At 43.2% G+C, this 21,253-nt stretch overlaps 1 protein-coding gene across 1 annotated transcript in view; it reads right to left on the bottom strand.

The window, feature by feature from the left end:
* Positions 1–2,268: 2,268 nt before the first annotated feature.
* LOC109896400 (ras-related and estrogen-regulated growth inhibitor) overlaps positions 2,269–21,253 on the bottom strand; it is a 57,461-nt gene continuing 38,476 nt past the window's right edge. Inside the window, exons 3-5 of the mRNA XM_020490654.2 lie at positions 9,364–9,420; positions 5,150–5,223; positions 2,269–4,110 (exon numbers count right to left, since the gene is read on the bottom strand). Of these exons, the coding sequence (XP_020346243.1) occupies positions 3,700–4,110; positions 5,150–5,223; positions 9,364–9,420 (542 nt within the window). The 3' untranslated portion in view covers positions 2,269–3,699. The remainder of the gene's footprint in view (positions 4,111–5,149; positions 5,224–9,363; positions 9,421–21,253) is intronic.

Raw genomic sequence — 21,253 nt, 5'->3', positions numbered from 1 at the left:
TAAGGGTGATAGTTTGTAGTGTGATTTCCTTTATGGTCCATTGAGGTATTCAGAATTGTATTATAATCTCCCACTGGAGTCTTGTATTGTTTGTAGGCTTGAAATAGTATTTTATATATTTTCAAAGAAGTGTGGATAATTTATTTGGACCGTATAGATTGAGCCAAATTGGTTTATGTTCAAATAACATATTTAAAAGAATCCATCCAACTTGCACATTCGGATCAAAATTATTGGTAATTAATATCATCATCCCTTTTGAGTTTCTTCGAACATGGGAGAAGTATATTTTGCCCCGGACCTTTTCCAACATCAACTTCATGAATGAGTTTTCTGTAAACAATAGATATTATATTCCTTCTCTTGAGCCAGGTACGTACTGATATTTTTTTTCTTATCAGCTATGCATTGCAATTATAACAATTAATCATAATGCGATATGAGTTTCAAAACTATTTTTTATAATATACAGTACCAGTCAAAAGTTTGGATACACCTACTCATTCAAGGGTTTTTCTTAATACATTGTAGAATAGTGAAGACAAACTATGAAATAACACATATGGAATAATGCAGTAATCAAAAAAGTGTTAAATCAAAATATATTTTATATTTGAGGTTTTTCAAAGTAGCCACCCTTTGCCTTGAGTGTGGTGTGTCTAAACTGGTACGGTATATTTTTGGAGAAACCTAGCTAACATTAGCCACACTGCAGTGATGACAGTGGGAGTTAACTAGTTAACTTTCATCCAGCAGTTTCAATTTAGCTAGATATCTAGCTAGCTAATGGCATTTATAATCAACTTTATCATTCAGATGGTTAACTAGCAAATATATTTGTTTTCCCTTCTAAAGCTGCCTGATAAAGCTAGCCAGTTGATTGTAAAGCTAGGATGAATGAGGCCAGCTAGCTAAGACAATAGCATCTGCCAATGCAATGGCTGGTCTGGAGTTCACCTGAAATGTACCATTATATTTCACATGATAAGCAAACTACTGTCATACCTTTTCACAAAAGAATGCAATGAATATAGATAAGAGACACTTACTTTCAATCAGATAGTTTTGGTTTCATTTACCTCATCCTCTCTTGTGCATGTGGGTAGCTACTTCCTGAGATTTGAGTAATGGAACAATCCAGCCAATGGTTAGGTTGCTGTGGTTTTGGCAGAGGGAACTGATTGGTCAGGAGTAAAAAGTCCTGCCTCCAGAGTGCAAAGATTTTTACTTGGGAATCTCTTGACAAGTGACGGCGCATGCAAGTGTATTTTTGATTCGCAGCAAAATATTCATACTCGTAAATGGACGTAATAATTCTGAAAATAAATTATACTTGCAAATTGTATTGAATGTATTCAGATGTCAAGTTACGGGTTTGCGACCGTTGTAAAATCTTTCACACATGATACATGCTTGCAAAATTAAATGACACATTTGGGAATCAAACTTGCGACCATGCAATTCAAAATGCAAACTCATGCAGTTCTGTCATCTTTATAATCCCATAGATACAGCATCTTTCTTCTCCAACTGGTCTGTGTCCAAGAATACACAGCCAAGAGACATCATCTAAATGTACAGCCTACATCTGCAAGCTATGAATCAATCTACAGGCCTGTAGTATTCAACCAGTCATTGGATGGACAAATGTACACATGTCTGCGAACTATGAATCTATATTTAGGTCTACACCCGTCACGTGATGGGGAGCTAACTGTCTCCAGCTGTGTGCTACTGGTTAGGGACTCCAGAGGGAGGAGCACTGGGGTTGTAGTGGTCCTCTGGTGCAGTTATTTTGAGAGATTCACTACTTTGTAATTACAGCAGGCTTATCCGCCCTGAGACTGGACACTCCTAAACAGCACCCAAACTCTCCAAGACTTTAGTGTGTTTTCTTTGAGGACTACAGGGTTTGTATTGTGTTTCCTTAACTGCTCAAGCAATAAAATGTAGTTTGGGTCACATGAATTACACATAGATTTTTGGTAAAAGTGGTAATGTTTTTGACATTTTGGGAAAAGGATTGCAGGGTTTGAAATAGCACTTTGCCTTGTAGCCTTTGAGAGTGGTTCCCCCGTGGTTCGATTCATGGAGGGCACCTTTCATTATGATTGACAAGTATTGTGCAAATGTGACATTACCGTCACTCTAAACCATAATATGAATTATACAGCTTCGTTACTGTCAAAAATAACAAACAATGAAATTTGTTTATGCATGACAACATACTGTTGAAGATGAATCAGAAAAGAGACATTTTCAAACTTGTCTTGGATATACATGTATCTAATGTTTAATTACAATTGCACAGCAAATTTGTCCATTTTATCCCTATTCTCAAAACTAAGTCAGCTCAGGTACATTCAATAACAAAGGAACAGCATTTGGTTAAAATATAGGAGACATGTCGACCATTTTGTCTGCCTCTGGGTTATGTACTGTACACTCCTTTGAGACAAATGATAAAGGCAATATTATACATAGTTTACAATTAAGGTACATTTAGAACGTCCCTGGAATTTGAACCGGAATGATGGATGGACGATACCATGAAACAGTATTAGCGTTGATTTACAAACTGAAAACTTTGGTCTCCTCCTCCTCTATCTTAGGTTCTTTAGATGAAAAACATATTTGAGATAGGATCTCTATAGCCCTGTCCTACGCTTGGTATGAGATGGGGGTTGAGGGAGACATTGTTTGATGTCATAATAGTATGGTGGACAATTGTTTATTTGACCAATCGTGTCACAGCTCAAAGGAAATGTCTAAGGTCAACAAGTACCCAAGGCCAACAGAGCTCTGCAAACGGACGACATAATGATCTAAGACCATGAAAACTCTGTTGATGTTTCATGAATCCTTTAACGCTGCTCAAAGAACATACATCCGTTGACCAAGAGACGTGTTTCCCAACACCGGTCCTCGTACACATTTTTGTTGTAGGCCTGGATTAAACGCAACTCATTGAGGGCTTGATGATTAGCTGACAAGTGGAACCAGGTGTGCTTGTCTAGGTTTACAATAAGGATGTGTACTGGAGGACCAGGGTTGGGAAACACTGGCCTAGAGCATATCAAAACATTATCCCACAAACAAGCTACAGGGAACTACAAATTGTTTGTCCATCATTTCTAATAAACAAAAGGGTGGGTTCATGGACAATATTTTCTTTAAAGTTGGTGGAGCTATAGACACAACTGGGGTATTCACCATGCTGCTCAAGAAGGAAGAGTGAATTCTAGAGATTTGGGATTTCTGAATAACGGACTCTCCCCCCTTCCTTGGCAGTATACAGAAATGTCCCAGTTGGCTATGAAACAAAAGCATCTTCACCTCCCTCACGGACAAAGTAGTTCCCATCACGTGATTATTATGTTCCCCTTTGTACTTCTGACCTTAGTTGTGGAGCATGGTCAAAGAGTGAGTAATAATGGGCTACAACCTTCCCCTTTAGAATCAGTGTTGAATGGAGAGCGATTTTTGGCACACTCTGTATCAATGCAAATCTTCATTGATTGTGCATTGATACTACGTACGAAGAGGTTCGCTGTTCATTCATAGTTTTATATTTGTGCTCTTTAGGAGCTTTGATGGCTGCATGATATTTCTACACATCTAAACCCTTGAAATCAGTCACTTTGTTCTTTAGTTTTTCTTGAGTTTATCCTCTTTGTGGAGTGTGCTCAGCGGCTACCCCTAGCTGCTGATCTTGGTCAGCATCTTGTTGATGGCCTGCTTGACGTGGGTGGTGGAGCTACGGCGCCTGGCCTTGCCCTGGACCACCTTGCGGCGCCTCAACTCGCGACACAGCTCATGGAATGCTTCCGCCACCATGCCACCCTCGTCGGCGCACGCCGAGCACTCGTAGAAGGCGCACGCCATCTCGGCAGCTAGCCGCTCGCCCTCCTCTGTGCCGACCTGTCGGGCATGGTCTAGGTCGGCTTTGTTGCCCACCAGAACCAACGGGACATTCTTGGGTTTCTTGACTTCCTCTAGGAGGCCTCGCAAAGGAGCCACTTCGTCAAAGCTGCCCCGGTCAGTGATGTCATAGACAATGACGAAGCCATCACCCCAGCGCATGTGGCTCTCCTTCTGTTGCGTGTCCTCCTGAGGTAAAGATACAGGAGGGCAGGATATTTTTTTAGCAACAATCTTTCGGCAACTAGCTAGCTAATTAGAATACTGTTGACCAATAGGCTCACTTGTTGTCTGGTATATCCACAAGGCAAAGAAACAATAACTCTATGCAAGCCTTCATTGAACAAGTGATGGAGAATTGAGGCATCTGAACAGAGCTTTTTATAAAATAATATGTTTTCAGTGGATTCAAATGCTTTATATCTCCTTTCTCAACATAACACTTTTTAAATCCCCCAGATTTGAACAGTCGGCTACCCTTCTGAACTGGGTACAAATTTCAGCAGCTGCTCCTGATTTCATCAAGTTGGTACAGCCAGTCCTGTCGTAACAAAACTTACTAGTCGTGTGATGATATTCTTGACCTCAACTGTTATTGGTAATAATAACTTACTTTGTTACAATAACTGTTGCATAACTCACATTGAACATAGTGATACTTGACATCTATATAACTGACCGACTTCTGAACTTATCTGAGTTATGAGGTATAAGGATGCCTTCGAGGTCCAAGAAGAATCAAAAGGCTTGATATATGTACTCACCACTTTCAACAGCTTTGAAGAGAACGAAGAAACCTCAGCTCTACACTGGCTCTCTGACAGAGAAAGACATGTCTAGCAACGCTTGCTGAGGCCCTCACCTAAACTCTCACTCCCTGCACTCTCAAAATAGAATACAATGTAATGAGCGAAGGATGACTTGGCTTGATGTTTCACAGGGGAAATTAGTAGCAGGCAGAACACCTACGTACTCAGACTAGCAGCAGCACATTTATCGTATAATGTGTTTACCCAATGGCTGATTAGAACAGAATAGAGCAACGCTAACAAGGATTTGGTTTAGCTAGGACTGCTACTGTGAATAAACTCTAAGTCATCATTATACAGTAGGGTTGAACTGGCATATTCAATTGACTATGAATTATTCTTATTCTATTGCCAGTCAGAGTATAAACATTTCTCTACACAAATGTCGGTTTTCTGTGCAAAGTTGCTGAAGCTCCAACCTGTCCGGCTGTGTCAAGGATCTCCATGGTCACAACCTCATCGTCTATGGTTGCTTGATGGCGATATGTTGATTCTGGAAAGAACAAAAAGACAAACCCCATTTAGAAGATGGTAACATGTTAATGTCTATTATGCACCGTTGAGCCCACCTGGTTGTTTCGGTGGTCAATGAACCCCATCAAGTTGAATTGCCTCAGGGCAGCTTTACCAATAGAATGAGAGGTGGATACAGATGTGAATGCTGGCTATGACCCTCTTTGATATACCTAGATGAGGAGTAGTTTACCTGAAATGTCTCTTGTAAATTAAAAAATAAAATAAATCTGTGTAAACTCTCAAAAACCCTAAAAGGCACTTCTCCCTGTTCAAAACATGGTTTTTCAAGCATGGTGGGCAGCTACTATTGGAGACGGCGGGGTTCTGGTTAACTGCCAGTAACACTAGAACGCTCTGGCTGGGTGTTAGTTAGCTGTGAGTGTCATCATCCCTGCCTCTACCCAGGTGCCCTCTGGGACGTAAAACACTGTGTGCGTGTGAAATGTCACCCAGCGCGACTGCTAGGGTGTTGATTTAATGCCTTCTATAGCTAGAGGGTAGCACGGGTCTCACAGGACGTCCCATTTCAGCTGCCACATCCACACACGTGCAAGTGCACACCTGAACACACACACACACGCAAGTACACACACCTATGTGTGTTTGGGTATTGACAGCATGAACAGGGGGGCTTGGGGATGATTTAATGGTCCAACCTACATATCTGAAGATCTTGAGGGCCAACACCCCAGTCATTTTCCTGGCAGCAAATAACTCATTTCCTAGCGAACCTGGAGCTGCTGTTGGTGTTATTTTAGAATGCTGAAAGAGAAAGTCTCATACCAGAATATTAACTGGAAACATCAACAGATCAGCCCCCATCTCAAGCTGTTTCTACTTTTAACTACTACGCCTCTTAGAAATGTGTTTTCTTGTTCTGCTCACTCACTGGATTGCCAAGCATCTGCTTTCCTATTTGTTTCTATCTGTGATATTTATTTATTATTGATTGTGCAATGTCATATGACCTCAATAAATTAGATTAATAGTCGATTTCTAGTAGGTAGTAGTTATTGTAGTAGATTTCTCTGCCCCTTTTATTGAGGAGTGACTTGGTAAGACTTCATTTCATGAGGTAAATAAGATTAGATCAGAGGGGGGTATAAATTGTTGTTCACAGCTACTTTCGGCATCAGCACGAACACAAAGGTAACTTTTTGTATTAATGACAAGCCAACCTACATAATTACACTGCTCACATGCTTCCCATTGAGTGACAATTAATGGAATTCTCATATTCCTATTCTACGGTAGAAGGATAATATTAGCAGTTGTGTGTGTTAGCTGGGCAGGGTGGAGTCAGATAAATAAATAGTTTACAATTGAACAATAAACGGAGAACCACCATATATGAAAAACCATAGAAATGTAGAACTGTTTTTTAATTGTGGGGGAAAAGTCCTGACAAGACTGCCGCAATGAGCAGGGTTTGCCGCCATTGTCAAATTATTGGTGTCATGGCAACAAGCATGACAATGCTCCGGTCCAGAGCCAGGAAAACGCATTCCCCAGTGGAGGCTGCAGAGGGGAGGACGACTCATAATAATGGCTGGAACTGAGCCAAAGGAATGGCATCAAACACATGGAAACCATGTGTATGATACCATTCCTCTGAATCCGCACCAGCCATTACCACGAGCCCGTCCTCCCCAAAAGGTGGCACCAACCTCCTGTGGCATTCCCCCACATAGATTATATGACTATGGGAAAAGGGTATGCTTATGTAACAGTATAGACTTTACATCCGTCCCCTCGCCCCGACCTGGGCGCGAACCAGGGACACTCTGCACACGTCAACAGTCACCCTCGAAGCATCGTTACTCATCGCTCCACAAAAGCCGCGGCCCTTGCAGAGTAAGGGGAACAACTACTTCAATGTCTCAGAGCAAGTGACGTCACCGATTGAAATGCCACTAGTGCGCACCACCGCTAACTAGCTAGCCATTTCACATCGGCTACACTCACCCCCCTTTTGACCTCCTCTTTCCGCAGCAACCAGTGATCCAGGTCACGGCACCAATATAACAGTATAGACTTTACGTCCTTCCCCTCGCCCCGACCTGGGCGCGAACCAGGGACGCTCTGCACACATCAACAGTCACCCTCGAAGCATCGTTACCCATCGCTCCACAAAAGCCGGGGGAAGGGGAACCACTACTTCAAAGTCTCAGAGCAAGTGACGTCACCGATGGAAACGCCACTAGCGTGCACCACCGCTAACTAGCTAGCCATTTCACATCGGCTACACTTGTGTATTTATATATTGAATTGTGTATCTCCATCCCCCCAAAAAATATTTTCCTGATGTTAGTCACTGTAGCAGTCTTTTGTAATCATATTTAATTGATCCCCCTTGCGCAGGTTAAATCCTAATTCCTAAACTCTGATCAGAATTGAGGGAACATCAAAAACGAACAAGGTTTCAACATATCATATTCCTACAGTTGAATTATGTAACAATATAATAATGAAATGGAAAGCACTCTGTTGTACAACAGCTTCATTTTGCACGGCTGTCTAATCCCCCCCAAGAATCTGATAAAACAAATTAGCAGATGGCATCTCTTGGAAGTAAAGAGAAAGATGTGGTAGATTTCCTCCAGATTTCGTCTTATTATCATAGCTTCATCAAATCCATTTGTATGTGCAGACTGTACACCTACGCTAAGTGCTTCTTGAATGTCAATCGAAACAGATTGCTGTTCATTTCATTACAGGCGTTTTGAGATTGACAGCATGGTGGTTGATTTAATCAGAGGGCTCCATTTTAGGGGTTCTATCATCATATGATGAAATTACCAATTTAGTAGACTACAAGGCACGTTATTAAAATCATATTACTTTTCTGGACTCGCATAAACCACCGAAGGATATGTGTAACCTACAGTATACACACACTGCGTACTGTTTGCAAAAACGTGATTAAATTGCTTCCAGACCCTGTACTGAAACTTCATGAAATTAATCTGTCTGGTGTTGTAATTCAATATTCTCAACGTCCATGTTTCTTACAGAGCGGTGAGCGCTGTCTCTCTCTCTCTCTCAGCCCAAAGCCTTCATCTTTCATTCAACCCTTGTGTGATGTCAGGAAATAAGCTGTGGTGGGTACTAGGTTATACTCTTGAATGATGTTCGAATAACAAGCACTTGAGCCTGCACCAAAACGTACATCACATTCAGGGGGGAAATGGGGAAACTGTCAATGGGAATCAGAGACGTGGCTTGCAGTGAGAAAATATATATAAATATCTGCCGGATCCAATTCCCTTTCAAGCTAATTGTTTGACAGCATGCTATAAGCATATCTTAGACCATTGGTATTTGTAGGAGTATATGTGTATATATAGCATCCATCACATTGAAATGTCTGCATGCAATGAGGCTTAATGTCTATATCATGTTCCTGCTCCCCCCATGCCAACAGTTGGGTCTGTGACATGGTCTTATTCAACTTGTAATGAGGCTGACTCTGTACATAGCATGCCTTCGAACCATGAACCGAACAACCCAAATATTGTTCTAGCTTTAAGCAAAACATGCCACAATAGGATTTCTGCCAATGACGGGATGTAGGCTTACTATACGAACCTCCCCTTGCACGGTCACTGTGGTCACTTAGCCTATATATAAACCTGATTAACCGACAACTGGCGTGAATGAATGACGCTTCACCTCGCCCTAAACTTAAGGCATTGCCTCCCTGTCTCATAATCGCATAGCATTCATAGCATGTTAAATCACCGACCAGGCTAGGCTTGTGATGTAGTTTTTGCTATAAAAACGAGGTCAGGCCTAACCTAAAAAGGCATATTGTCAGAAAATGAATCTGTATGATATGTTGAGGAGATATGGGGGAAATATACTACCACATGGGAGTGATTATTATTACTTCGGTTGCTATCTTGATATGATAACTCGCAGCGATAGAAGGCTTTGACCAACGCAGCACAGTCATCTCTGGATCAAAACAGCCTTTGAGGTCAGATAAAGCCTTTGATACCCAAAATCATAGGGAGAGTGCTTTACTGGCTGCACAAAACACACTAAGACTAGTGTTGTGCAGGTTGTTTTCAATGTTGCCTAGGACAGCAGGAGGGGAGCAGGAAGGGTGTCTTACCAAGCGTTGGGTCATACTCCCAGATGAAACGTCTGGTCAGAAACCTCACCACTAGAGCTGTAGAGAGGGAGAGAGGGATGGATGGGGAGAGAGAGATGGATGGAGGGAGAGAGGGATGGATGGGGAGAGAGAGAGAGATGGGGAGGGGGAGGGAGAGAAGGGGAGAGGGGTATTAACATACTGTGCTGTAATGTAATTCAATTAATCAACTTAAATATAGAGCAAGTGAAAACATGAAGATAGGATTATGTCTTGACAGACAGGGGTAATCAGTTTGGGTGGGAAGGAAAACTCTCCCCACTCGGTATCAGATGCACAGAGTGCTCATCTGATTACGCAACAATTTATTCAGTTCAAAGGGACAACAACCTAGCTTTTATATGCACATCTAATCAGAGCCACTTACAAGCAGGAATGTATTAGAGACAGATGCTTGTAAGCCTGTCGTCTGAATTGTTTTACATCTTCAAATACAGTGTGTTCAGAGACAGCCTGCTAGACCAGACATCCGTTCCCCAAATATCTCATTACCATTTACGCCTAGCTTCTTTTCACTTTGTGTCTTTGTTGTCATAAATGTGAAATGCATAAGACCATTCTATCCAATGATAGTCATTCCCATAGTAAAGAACACTACACTCTAAAAAATGCTGGGTTGTTTGGATGACCCGACTGCTGGGTTGCCAGGCATTAGGACATTTAGTTGGGTTGTTTTCTTTAATAACTGATGGGTTATTGATCCTGGGTGCTGGGTTATTGATGCTGGGTTATTGAGATATGACCCAGCAGTTCAGATCAGAAGACTGGAGGGGTGACTTAATAGGGATGTGTGTTTCAGGTAGTTACTTTTGGCCACCCGTGAGAGTAAATGTTAATATGTTCTGTTGTATTATCACATGTTAAGGTTGAACACTGAAACCTTTGTGGCTTAAATGAGGGTTACAATTGTTTGAGTTTCTAAAGAGCCTATGCATATACCAATGTTGGGATAAATAATACATATCCTAATATTGTACCTCAATGTTGTGATATGTATATAATAATGTTGTGAAATGTATTAGAGTTTAATGTGCAAAATATATTCACGATTTTTTTTTTAATTTTCAGTGTTGAAATTTATCACGATGAACAGGAATTACATTTGCTCTCACGGGTGTCCAAAAATAACTATCTGGAAGCCACGCCTCATGAAAATAACCTATGGATTACATCACCCAGTGTGTGTTCTGTCCAATATTTACCCAGCGCTGGGTTACCAAATAACCAAAATTGGGTTGTTTTTAACCCAGCATTTTTTTAAAGTGTAGCGCTAGCGTCATTCTGAAGGTATAGTCTCAGTTCAAATGATAAAATATCCTTATGTGCCACAGGATTAGAACTTTGACTTCCTGTCCTTATTGTAGAATTATAAACCCACTGGATGTAGTCACTGTAGCCACTTCCATGTGGTTTAGAAGAGTGTTGTTTTACCAAAGGTAAAAATAGCTTCGGAGGAAAAAAAATAGCTTTCTACCTATGATTAATCCCACTCCTCACTTCAGCTGTGCCATAAATTATTATCAAAAAATGTTAAGCAATTTATTTTCTCTCTTTATTAGGTCTAAAATAGGGGAGGGTGGTAGGTAGCCTAGGGGTTAGAGCGTTGGGCCAAGCAACTGAAAGGTTGCTGGTTCGAAAGCTGACCCGTCAAAGTAAAATAAAAAATTGGTGAATGTATCCTTGAGCACGAAATGTAACCCTCATTTGCTCTAGGGGCGCTCTACTACTATGGCTGACCCTGTAAAACACATTTCATGCATCTATCTAGTGTACAGTGAGGGGAAAAAAGAATTTGATCCCCTGCTGATTTTGTACGTTTGCTCACTGACAAAGAAATGATCCATCTATAATTTTAATGGTAGGTTTATTTAAACAGTGAGAGACAGAATAACAACAAAAAAATCCAGAAAAACACATGTCAAAAATGTTATAAATGGATTTGCATTTTAATGAGGGAAATAAGTATTTGACCCCCTCTCAATCAGAAAGATTTCTGGCTCCCAGGTGTCTTTTATACAGGTAACGAGCTGAGATTAGGAGCACACTCTTAAAGGGAGCTCTCCAAGGATGTCAGGGACAAGATTGTAGACCTACACAAGGCTGGAATGGGCTATAAGACCATCGCCAAATGGCTTGGTGACAAGGTTACAACAGTTGGTGCGATTATTTGCAAATGGAAGAAACACAAAATAACTGTCAATCTCCCTTGGCCTAGGGCTCCATGCAAGATCTCACCTCGTGGAGTTGCAATGATCATGAGAACGGTGAGGAATCAGCCCAGAACTACACAGGAGGATCTTGTCAATGATCTCAAGGCAGCTGGGACCATAGTCACCAAGAAAACAATTGGTAACACACTACGCCGTGAAGGACTGAAGTCTTGCCACGCCTGCAAGGTCTCCCTGCTCAAGAAAGCACATATACAAGCCCATCTGAAGTTTGCCAATGAACATGTGAATGATGGATGAAAGTGTTGTGGTCAGATGAGACCAAAATGGAGCTCTTTGGCATCAACTTAACTCGCCGTGTTTGGAGGAGGAGAAATGCTGCCTATGACCCCAAGAACATCATCCCTACCGTCAAACATGAAGGTGGAAACATTATACTTTGGGGGTGTTTTTCTGCTAAGTGGACAGGACAACTTCACCGCATCAAAGGGACGATGGACGGGGCCATGTACCATCAAATCTTGGCTGAGAATCTCCTTCCCTCAGCCAGGGCATTGAAAATGGGTCATGGATGGGTATTCCAGCATGACAATGACCCAAAACACACGGCCAAGGTAACAAAGGAGTGGCTCAAGAAGAAGCACATTAAGGTCCTGGAGTGGCCTAGCCAGTCTCCAGACCTTAATCCCATAGAAAATCTGTGGAGGGAGCTGAAGGTTCGAGTTACCAAACGTCAGCCTCGAAACCTTAATGACTTGGAGATGATCTGCAAAGAGGGGTGGGACAAAATCCCTCCTGAGATGTGTGCAAACCTGGTGGCCAACTACAAGAAATGTCTGACCTCTGTGATTGCCAACAAGGGTTTTGCCACCAAGTACTAAGTCATGTTTTGCAGGGGGTCAAATACTTATTTCCCTCATTAAAATGCAAATCAATTTATAACATTTTTGACATGCGTTTTTCTGGATTTTTTTGTTGTTATTCTGTCTCTCACTGTTCAAATAAACCTACCATTAAAATTATAGACTGATAATTTCTTTGTCTGTGGGCAAACGTACAAAATCAGCAGGGGATCAAATACTTTTTTCCCCTCACTGTATGTGACAATAAAACATCTTAAATTGTCAAACTTATTTTTTCGCTTTGGGTTGTGCTGTTATATATTGTGCACATGAGAAGCTAGTGTGTTTTTTCCCCTGGTTTACAATAGAGGTCGACTGATTGAGTTTTCAACGCTGATACAGATTATTGTAGGACCAAAAAAGCCGATACTGATTAATCAGACTTTTTTTTTAAATTAAATTTTACTTGTAATAATGACAATTACAACAATACTGAATGAACACATCAAAATCAATTTAGCCTCAAATAAATAATGCAAAAACAAAGTGTTGGGGAAGAAAGTAAAAGTGCAATATGTGCCATGTAAGAAAGGTTTTACTATACCATTTCTTCCATCCTAGCCAAATCTCCTCATCTGCTTGCATGCGCCTCCCTTATATCAAGGCGTTTTGGTATTTCCCTTATGCACTATGCTTTTCCGCATGCTAACTTTTACTATACCACAGATCAATATAGCCTACCAGTCTGTCTATCCTGCCTTCTATCCACCATTCATAGTGATATTGGTAAGTGGATCATTTGTACAGATCTGCAATAGGCTAACTACCAATCAAACCCCACATAAAAGCATTGAATCCACATCAACATATAGGAATAGCTGATAGGCAGTGTTGAGGCCTGGTGCATCATTGAGCAAAAAAGAACAGTGAGGATATGAGACACGCAGCTCAGATAGCTCCCCTATTGATTTTGTTTTGGGACAATATACAATTATCCTACAATACCACAATACAATGAATCATTGTATAATTGTTTTCAAGTGAGTACAAAATTCTACTCTAGGCTGCAGTGAAAATTTTATTTGAATAAACGGTGCTGGCCCAACGCTCTTTTCTTCTGATACTGAGATGCGCTGTCTGTTGCAGATCATCGTTCTCCCAAGTAGACCTATAATAATGTGGCCACATATGCTCCCGGCAGGCCCAGTTATTCAGGAAAGCTTAACATGCGCTTTGCCTCTCCAATCCGACAGGCTATCCCTAGCGCACCTAGAACCTAACACTTCAATATAGCTTAAATATTTGTCATTCAAATGTTTTTATGTATTAGCTTTTTTTGTGGCATAAACACAACCAGTCAATGTTTTAATGTAATTCGGCTAGTCCAGAAGTCTCCTGTAGGCCAGGCATGCGCATGTTCGTCCAAAATATAATTCCACATCCTCAAAATGGCTGGACATCAACCAGGTTTCCATCCAGCCTTGTTATGCGAGTAAAGTACGTTTTTTCATAACATGGGAAAGAATGCATTTTATTCGGCTAGATTAAATACATTATGATGAACTTCAAAGGGTGGGGAAAGTGCACGGTGACGAGGTTGATGGATGCTCCTTTCAATAAATATTGAGGGTCTTATTCTGGTGACATGATGATTGATGCTTGGCAGCAGTTTGACCACCGTAAGGTGAAAATGCGATAGAAACCCATGTAAGTTTTTATTGCGTACTTTTCATTTTTATGTACACTGCGTATACACGCACAGACAAGTCCATTTGATGGAAGCACAACTCTGATGGGGAAATGTGCATATTGTTTTTATGTATACTTTAGAATATTCACATGAAAATCTGTCGCCAATTGGATGGACACCTAGCTATAGACACCCTAAAGACTCTCCCAAGTGCTGTAGTCCAGTGTCCCTTTGATTCTGCCTGCACATCATGATTCACCAGCAGCCCCAAACATAAAAAAATATAAGCTATCTGGTAAGAACACATTTTTATACACTGGTGCTGTTGTGTGGAACAAACTACCACAGCAACTCAATTACAACCATACCCACTTTTAAAAAGCATGTCAAAAGCTGGCTAATGTGTTTAAATCTGTTTTGTCTGTATCTCTGCAATGTGTCTGTATCTACAGTGAGGCAAAAAGTCAGCCACCAATCGTGCAAGTTCTCCCACTTAAAACAATGAGAGAGGCCTGTAAATATTCATCATAGGTACACTTCAACTATGACAGACAAAATAAGAAGAAAAAAAATCCAGAAAATCACATTGTAGGATTTTTAATTAATTGATTTGCAAATGATGGTGGAAAATAAGTATTTGGTCAACAACAAAAGTTTATCTCAAGACTTTGTTATATACCCTTTGTTGGCAATGACAGAGTTCAAATGTTTTAACACACTGTTGCTGGTATTTTGGCCCATTCCTCCATGCAGATCTCCTCTAGAGCAGTGATGTTTTGGGGCTGTTGATGGGCACCACGGACTTTCAACTCCCTCCAAAGATTTTCTATGGGGTTGAGATCTTGAGACTGGCTAGGCCACTCCAGGACCTTGAAATGCTTCTTACGAAGCCACTCCTTGGTTGCCCGGGCGGTGTGTTTGGGATCATTGTCATGCTGAAAGACCCAGCCACGTTTAATCTTCAATGCCCTTGCTGATGGAAGGAGGTTTTCACTCAAAATCTCACGATACATGGCCCCATTCATTCTTTCCTTTACACAGATCAGTCGTCCTGGTCCCTTTGCAGAAAAACAGCCCCAAAGCATGATGTTTCCACCCCCATGCTTCACAGTAGGTATGGTGTTCTTTGGATGCAACTCCGCATTCTTTGTCCTCCAAACACGACGAGTTGAGTTTTTACCAAAATGTTATATTTTGGTTTCATCTGACCATATGACATTTTCCCAATCTTCTTCTGGATCATCCAAATGCTCTCTAACAAACTTCAGACGGGCCTGGACATGTACTGGCTTAAGCAGGGGGACACGTCTGGCACTGCAGGATTTGAGTCCCTGGCGGCGTAGTGTGTTACTGATGGTAGGCTTTGTTACTTTGGTCCCAGCTCTCTGCAGGTCATTCACTAGGTCCCCCCGTGTGTTTCTGGGATTTTTGCTCACCGTTCTTGTGATCATTTTGACCCCACGGGGTGAGATCTTGCGTGGAGCCCCAGATCGAGGGAGATAATCAGTGGTCTTGTATGTCTTCCATTTTCTAATAATTGCTCCCACAGTTGATTTCTTCAAACCAAGCTGCTTACCTATTGCAGATTCAGTCTTCCCAGCCTGGTGCAGGTCTACAATTTTGTTTCTGGTGTCCTTTGACAGCTTTTTGGTCTTGGCCATAGTGGAGGTTGGAGTGTGACTGTTTGAGGTTGTGGACAGGTGTCTTTTATACTGATAACAAGTTCAAGCAGGTGCCATTAATACAGGTAACAAGTGGAGGACAGAGGAGCCTCTTAAAGAAGAAGTTACAGGTCTGTGAGAGCCAGAAATCTTGCTTGTTTGTAGGTGACCAAATACTTATTTTCCACCATAATTAGATAATAAAAAATCCTACAATGTGATTTTAAGGATTTTTTTCGCTCATTTTGTCTGTCATAGTTGAAGTGTAACTATGATGAAAATTACAGGCCTCTCATATTTTAAAGTGGGAGAACTTGCACAATTGGTGGCTGAGTAAATACTTTTTTGCCCCACTGAAATTAGAGGTCTGGCAGAGTGCCATGAGCTGATCACACGAGAGTTAGCTGTGTTCCATTGCATTTCTAAAGACAAAGGAATTCTTCGCTTGGAACATTATTGAAGATTTATGATAAAAACATCCTAAAGATTGATTCTATACATAGTTTGACATGTTTCTACGAACTGTAATATAACTTTCTTGACATTTCGTCTGAACAAGTGATCGTGCATTATGCATTTGGATTACTGGGCTAAACGCTCAAACAAAAAAGGAGGTATTAAAACAAGTCCAAATGAGGCTCAGTAGTGTGTGTGGTCTCCACGTGCCTGTATGATCTCCCTACAACGCCTGGGCATGCTCCTGATGAGGTGGGGGATGGTCTCCTGAGGGATCCCCTCCCAGACCTGGACTAAAGCATCCGCCAACTCCTGGGCAGTCTGTGGTGCAACGTGGCGTTGGTGGATGGAGCGAGACATGATGTCCCAGATGTGCTCAATTGGATTCAGTTATGGGGAATGGGCAGGCCAGTCCATAGCATCAATGCCTTCCTCTTGCAGGAATTGCTGACACACTCCAGCCACATGAGGTCCAGCATTGTCTTGCATTAGCAGGAACCCAGGGCCAACCGCAGCAGCATATGGTCTCACAAGGGGTCTGAGGATCTCATCTCGGTACCTAATGGCAGTCAGGTTACCTCTGGCGAGCACATGGAGGGCTGTGCGGCCCCCCAAAGAAATGCCACCCCACACCATGACTGACCCACCGCCAAACCGGTCATGCTGGAGGATGTTGCAGGCAGCAGAACGTTCTCCACGGCATCTCCAGACTCCAGTGGGCGCCAGTGGGAATTTGCCAATCTTGGTGTTCTCTGGCAAATGCCAAACGTCCTGCACGGTGTTGGGCTGTAAGCACAACCCCCACCTGTGGATGTCGGGCCCTCATACCACCCTCATGGAGTCTGTTTCTGACCGTTTGAGCAGACACATGAACATTTGTGGCCTGCTGGAGGTCATTTTGCAGGGCTCTGGCAGTGCTCCTCCTGCTCCCCCTTGAACAGAGGCGGAGGTAGCGGTCCTGCTGCTGGGTTATTGCCCTCCTATTGCCCTCCTATTCCTGATGTACTGGCCTGTCTCCTGGTAGCGCCTCCATGCTCTGGACACTACGCTGACAGACACAGCAAACCTTTTTGCCACAGCTCGCATTGATGTGCCATCCTGGATGAGCTGCACTACCTGAGCCACTTGTGTGGGTTGTAGACTCCGTCTCATGCTATCACTAGAGTGAAAGCATCGCCAGCATTCAAAAGTGACCAAAACATCAGCCAGGAAGCATAGGAACTGAGAAGTGGTCTGTGGTCACCACCTGCAGAACCACTCCTTTATTGGGGGTGTCTTGCGATTGACTTGGAGTTACATTGTGTTTTTTAAGTGTTCCCTTTATTTTTTTGAGCAGTGTATAATCGCAAGGTGTGCTTTCACCGTAAAGCGTTTTGAAATCTGACACAGCGGTTGCATGAAGGAGAAGTTTATCTATATTTCCATGCATAACACTTGTATCTCTTATCAATGTTTATTATGAGTATTTCTGTAATTTGATATGGCTCTCTGTACTTTCACTGGATGTTTGTTTGAGACAATACATTTCTGATCATAACACACCAATTTCAAATAAGGTTTTTGGACATAAAGATTAACTTTAGCGAAAAAAACACACATTTACTGGGTAATATGAAGTCCTGTGAGTGCCATCTGATGAAGATCATCAAAGGTTAGTGATGAATTTAATCGCTATTTCTGATTTTTGTGAGCCCTCTCTTTGGCTAGAAAATGGCTGTATGGTTTTCTGTGACTAGGTGCTGACCAAACATAATCATTTGGTGTGCTTTCGCTGTAAAACCTATTTGAAATCGGACACTGTGGCTGGATTTGCAAGAATATCTTTAAAATGGTGTAAAATACTTGTATGTTTGAGGAATTTTAAATATGGTATTTCTATTGTTTTGAACTTGGCGCCATGCAATTTCACTGGCTGTTGGCGAGGTGGGACGCTACCATCCCACACATTAACAAACTATAGTTTGGCAAGTTGGTTAGGACATCTACTTTGTGCATGACACAAGTAATTTTTCCAACAATTGTTTCACTTATAATTCACTGTATCACAATTCCAGTGGGTCAGAAGTTTACATACACTAAGTAGACTGTACCTTTAAACCTGGCTTGGAAAATTCCAGAAAATGATGTCATGGCTTTAGAAGCTTTTGACAGGCTATTTGAGTCAATTGGAGGTGTACCTGTGGATGTATTTCAAGGCCTACCTTCAAACTCAGTGCCACTTTGCTTGACATCATGGGAAAATGAAAAGAAATCAGCCAAGACCTCAGAAAAACATTTGTTCCTCTCTGGGAATGCCCAAAAGGCGTATTGGGACCTAAATGACGAACAGGCGACAAACTACGACGTACTCAAACGTTAGATACTCAGCCGCTACGGGTACAGCCTGGCCCATCGGGCTCAACAACTGAAGGTTTGCATCTGACGCATCCCCCCCGAGCCCAGATGAGCAATCTACTGCGCGTCACTAGGGCACTGCTCCTCACCGACGTATCCACCCTCTCCATCCTCAACAAAGTGGTCCTGGACATGAAGAGGGCCACGAGTCTATGTGCGCCCCAGACTTTGGAGGGCCTCCTGGAAGCAGTGGAGATACAAAAGAACACTCAGGCACTGCTGAGTGGGAGCCGGGACCGAGTCAGCGACCCGTCCAAGGGCACTGAAGGACAGCCCCACTGCGGTGTACCCCGAACCGACAGTTGGCAGGGCCAAAGGACGGCAAACATGTGGAGAGACAGCCGGAGTAGGGCCGACCCGCCACCGACGACCGCAGGTAGATAGAGACCAAAGGAGGTGTTTTGAGTGTGGCGCCCGGAGGCACATTGCCTGGAATTGCCCGGCTCGAGAGGAGTTGATGCCATCAGCTAGCCCTTGAGGCGAGGTGGGTCACGTCGTGAATTATGTCACCTCGAGTTGGACTCACCACGAATCAACTGCACCCATGGTCCCGGTGAAGGTGAATAGACATGACACGGAAGCGCTATTAGACTCCGGAAGCATGGTTACACTTGTAACTACTGAACCAGGAGACGGAACGGGGTAGGGAGATGTCAATTTCCTGTGTTCACGGTGACAAAGCAGTATGCCACCAGATGGACCAACATCGTGACGCCACAAGGGCACTGCCAGATGAGGGTGGGTGCAGTACCAGAACTGCCGGTACCTCTCCTAGTGGGACTGGATTGTCCGCTGTTCACGGCCCTATGGGGGGCACGAGTTGAAGAAAAGATATGAGCCGGCCGAAGAAGAGAGCGGGGACGACCCCTCTCCTGTGCGGCCCGGAAGCCACCGGTTAACCAACTTGACTCTACCGGTCCGGAGTCGGAGGGGGAGCTGGAACCCGGACCCCCTGGTGTACCACTGGAAGAGGAGCCTAGCCTCCCCCTCCTCGATTTTGAGGGGCCAGTCGAGACACCCACGGGGGGCCAACTGAGGGGACAATTCGGGACAGCCCAATTTGAAAGCTGCCGCTGCCCAAGTGATAGTGGTGGATGGACAGCTACTTCTGTAAGTGACTGGCGGAACCCCCATTTCCAAATTAAGAATAACCTTTTGTAACAGGTGTTGCACCAACAGGGGGAACTTCAAGAGGTATTGTTGCTGCCCCGACAGACGTAGGAACCGTTCTTCAGCTGGCCCACACCCACCTGTTGGGGGAGCACCTGGGAATGGAGAAGACCCGGGAACGGATCGCCGCCCGGTTCCACTGGCATGGGATGAGGAGTGCCGCGGAAGACCGGAGTGTCAACTCACTGCCCTGAAAGCACACTTCGAAACCCTCTGGTCCCCCTGCCAATAATCGGGGTACCATTTGAACGCATTGCCATGGACATAGAGGGACCCCTGGTGAAGACTGCTCGAGGACACAGGTACATCTTGGCAATAGTGGACTATGCCACCCGGTATCCTGAGGCCATTCCCCTACGGGCAGCGGTATCCAAGGGAATCGCCTGGGAGCTCAATCCAAGAAGTACCCCGATCCTCCACTGGGTTTTCCCTGTTCGAACTCCTCTATGGGAGGAGGCCACACGGCCTACTGGACCTTGACAAGGAGGGGTGGAAAGCCCAACCGACCCCCTTACACAGCGTGGTAGAGCACGTGGAGACGATGTGGGAGCAGATGACAGCCATATGGCCAGTCGTGAGGGAACATATGGAGAAGGCCCAACGAGCCCAAGCCTACAATCGGGGAGCCCAGCCCTGAGAATTCCAGGTGGGAGACAGGGTGTTGGTCTTGATCCCCACGGCTGAAAGTAAGTTCCTGGCAACATGGCACTGACCATATGAGGTGATCGAGAAGCTTGGACCTGTCAATTACCGCGTCGGAAACACCAACAGATATACCACATTAATCTGTTGAAGTTGCACGAGAGGACAGCCTTGGCTGTGTTATTGTCGGGACCCAGGGCGGCAATAGTACCAGTGGAGGTCCCGAGCAATGAGGACCTCGACCTGGCCCAGAAGCACTTCAAGTTCAACTGTTGGAGTTAGTTGGGGCGCCGGTGTAAGTCAAGCTGTTGTTTATGAGAAAAATCCAGTACCCTCCCCCCCAAAAAAACACACAACCCTCCCAAAGCAAAAAGAAAAGTTTAACAATCTTCCCCTATGTGTTGCTCTCTTTCACTGAGTTGTAAAAGGTAGCAGAACAGAAACGGGTTACTCTTTAGTTGACTGATGTAGCTGGCAAGGTAACTGCTGTTTAGCTTAACAAAAAACAAAAAAAACTAGTGTTTGTATGGAAATGTTTTGTCCCGTTTCAGAAGTAAATGAACTTTCGCCGTTTGATGTACCATTAAAAAGAGCTGGCCAAATGTTTGCTTATGTTAGCTATTATTTTTGCCTCAATCAAACTAGACCTGAAATAAACAATGAAACAAATCGGCCAAATGATTTAAAATTGATATTCTGACGTTTTTTCAGTGTAATGTGAGTTGTATTAGTCAGTATGGCAATGTAACGTTATCTTTTATTTTCCCTAGATAATTCTCTACTTTTCATACTGAAACAGTCAGTAATAAACAGCTCTAACCTTGCAGG

The sequence above is a fragment of the Oncorhynchus kisutch genome, linkage group LG9 (genome assembly GCF_002021735.2).
Source record: "Oncorhynchus kisutch isolate 150728-3 linkage group LG9, Okis_V2, whole genome shotgun sequence".
Lineage (NCBI taxonomy): Eukaryota > Metazoa > Chordata > Actinopteri > Salmoniformes > Salmonidae > Oncorhynchus > Oncorhynchus kisutch.
Note: the sequence above shows the minus strand (reverse complement) of the source record. Positions and strands in the feature narration are given on the sequence as shown.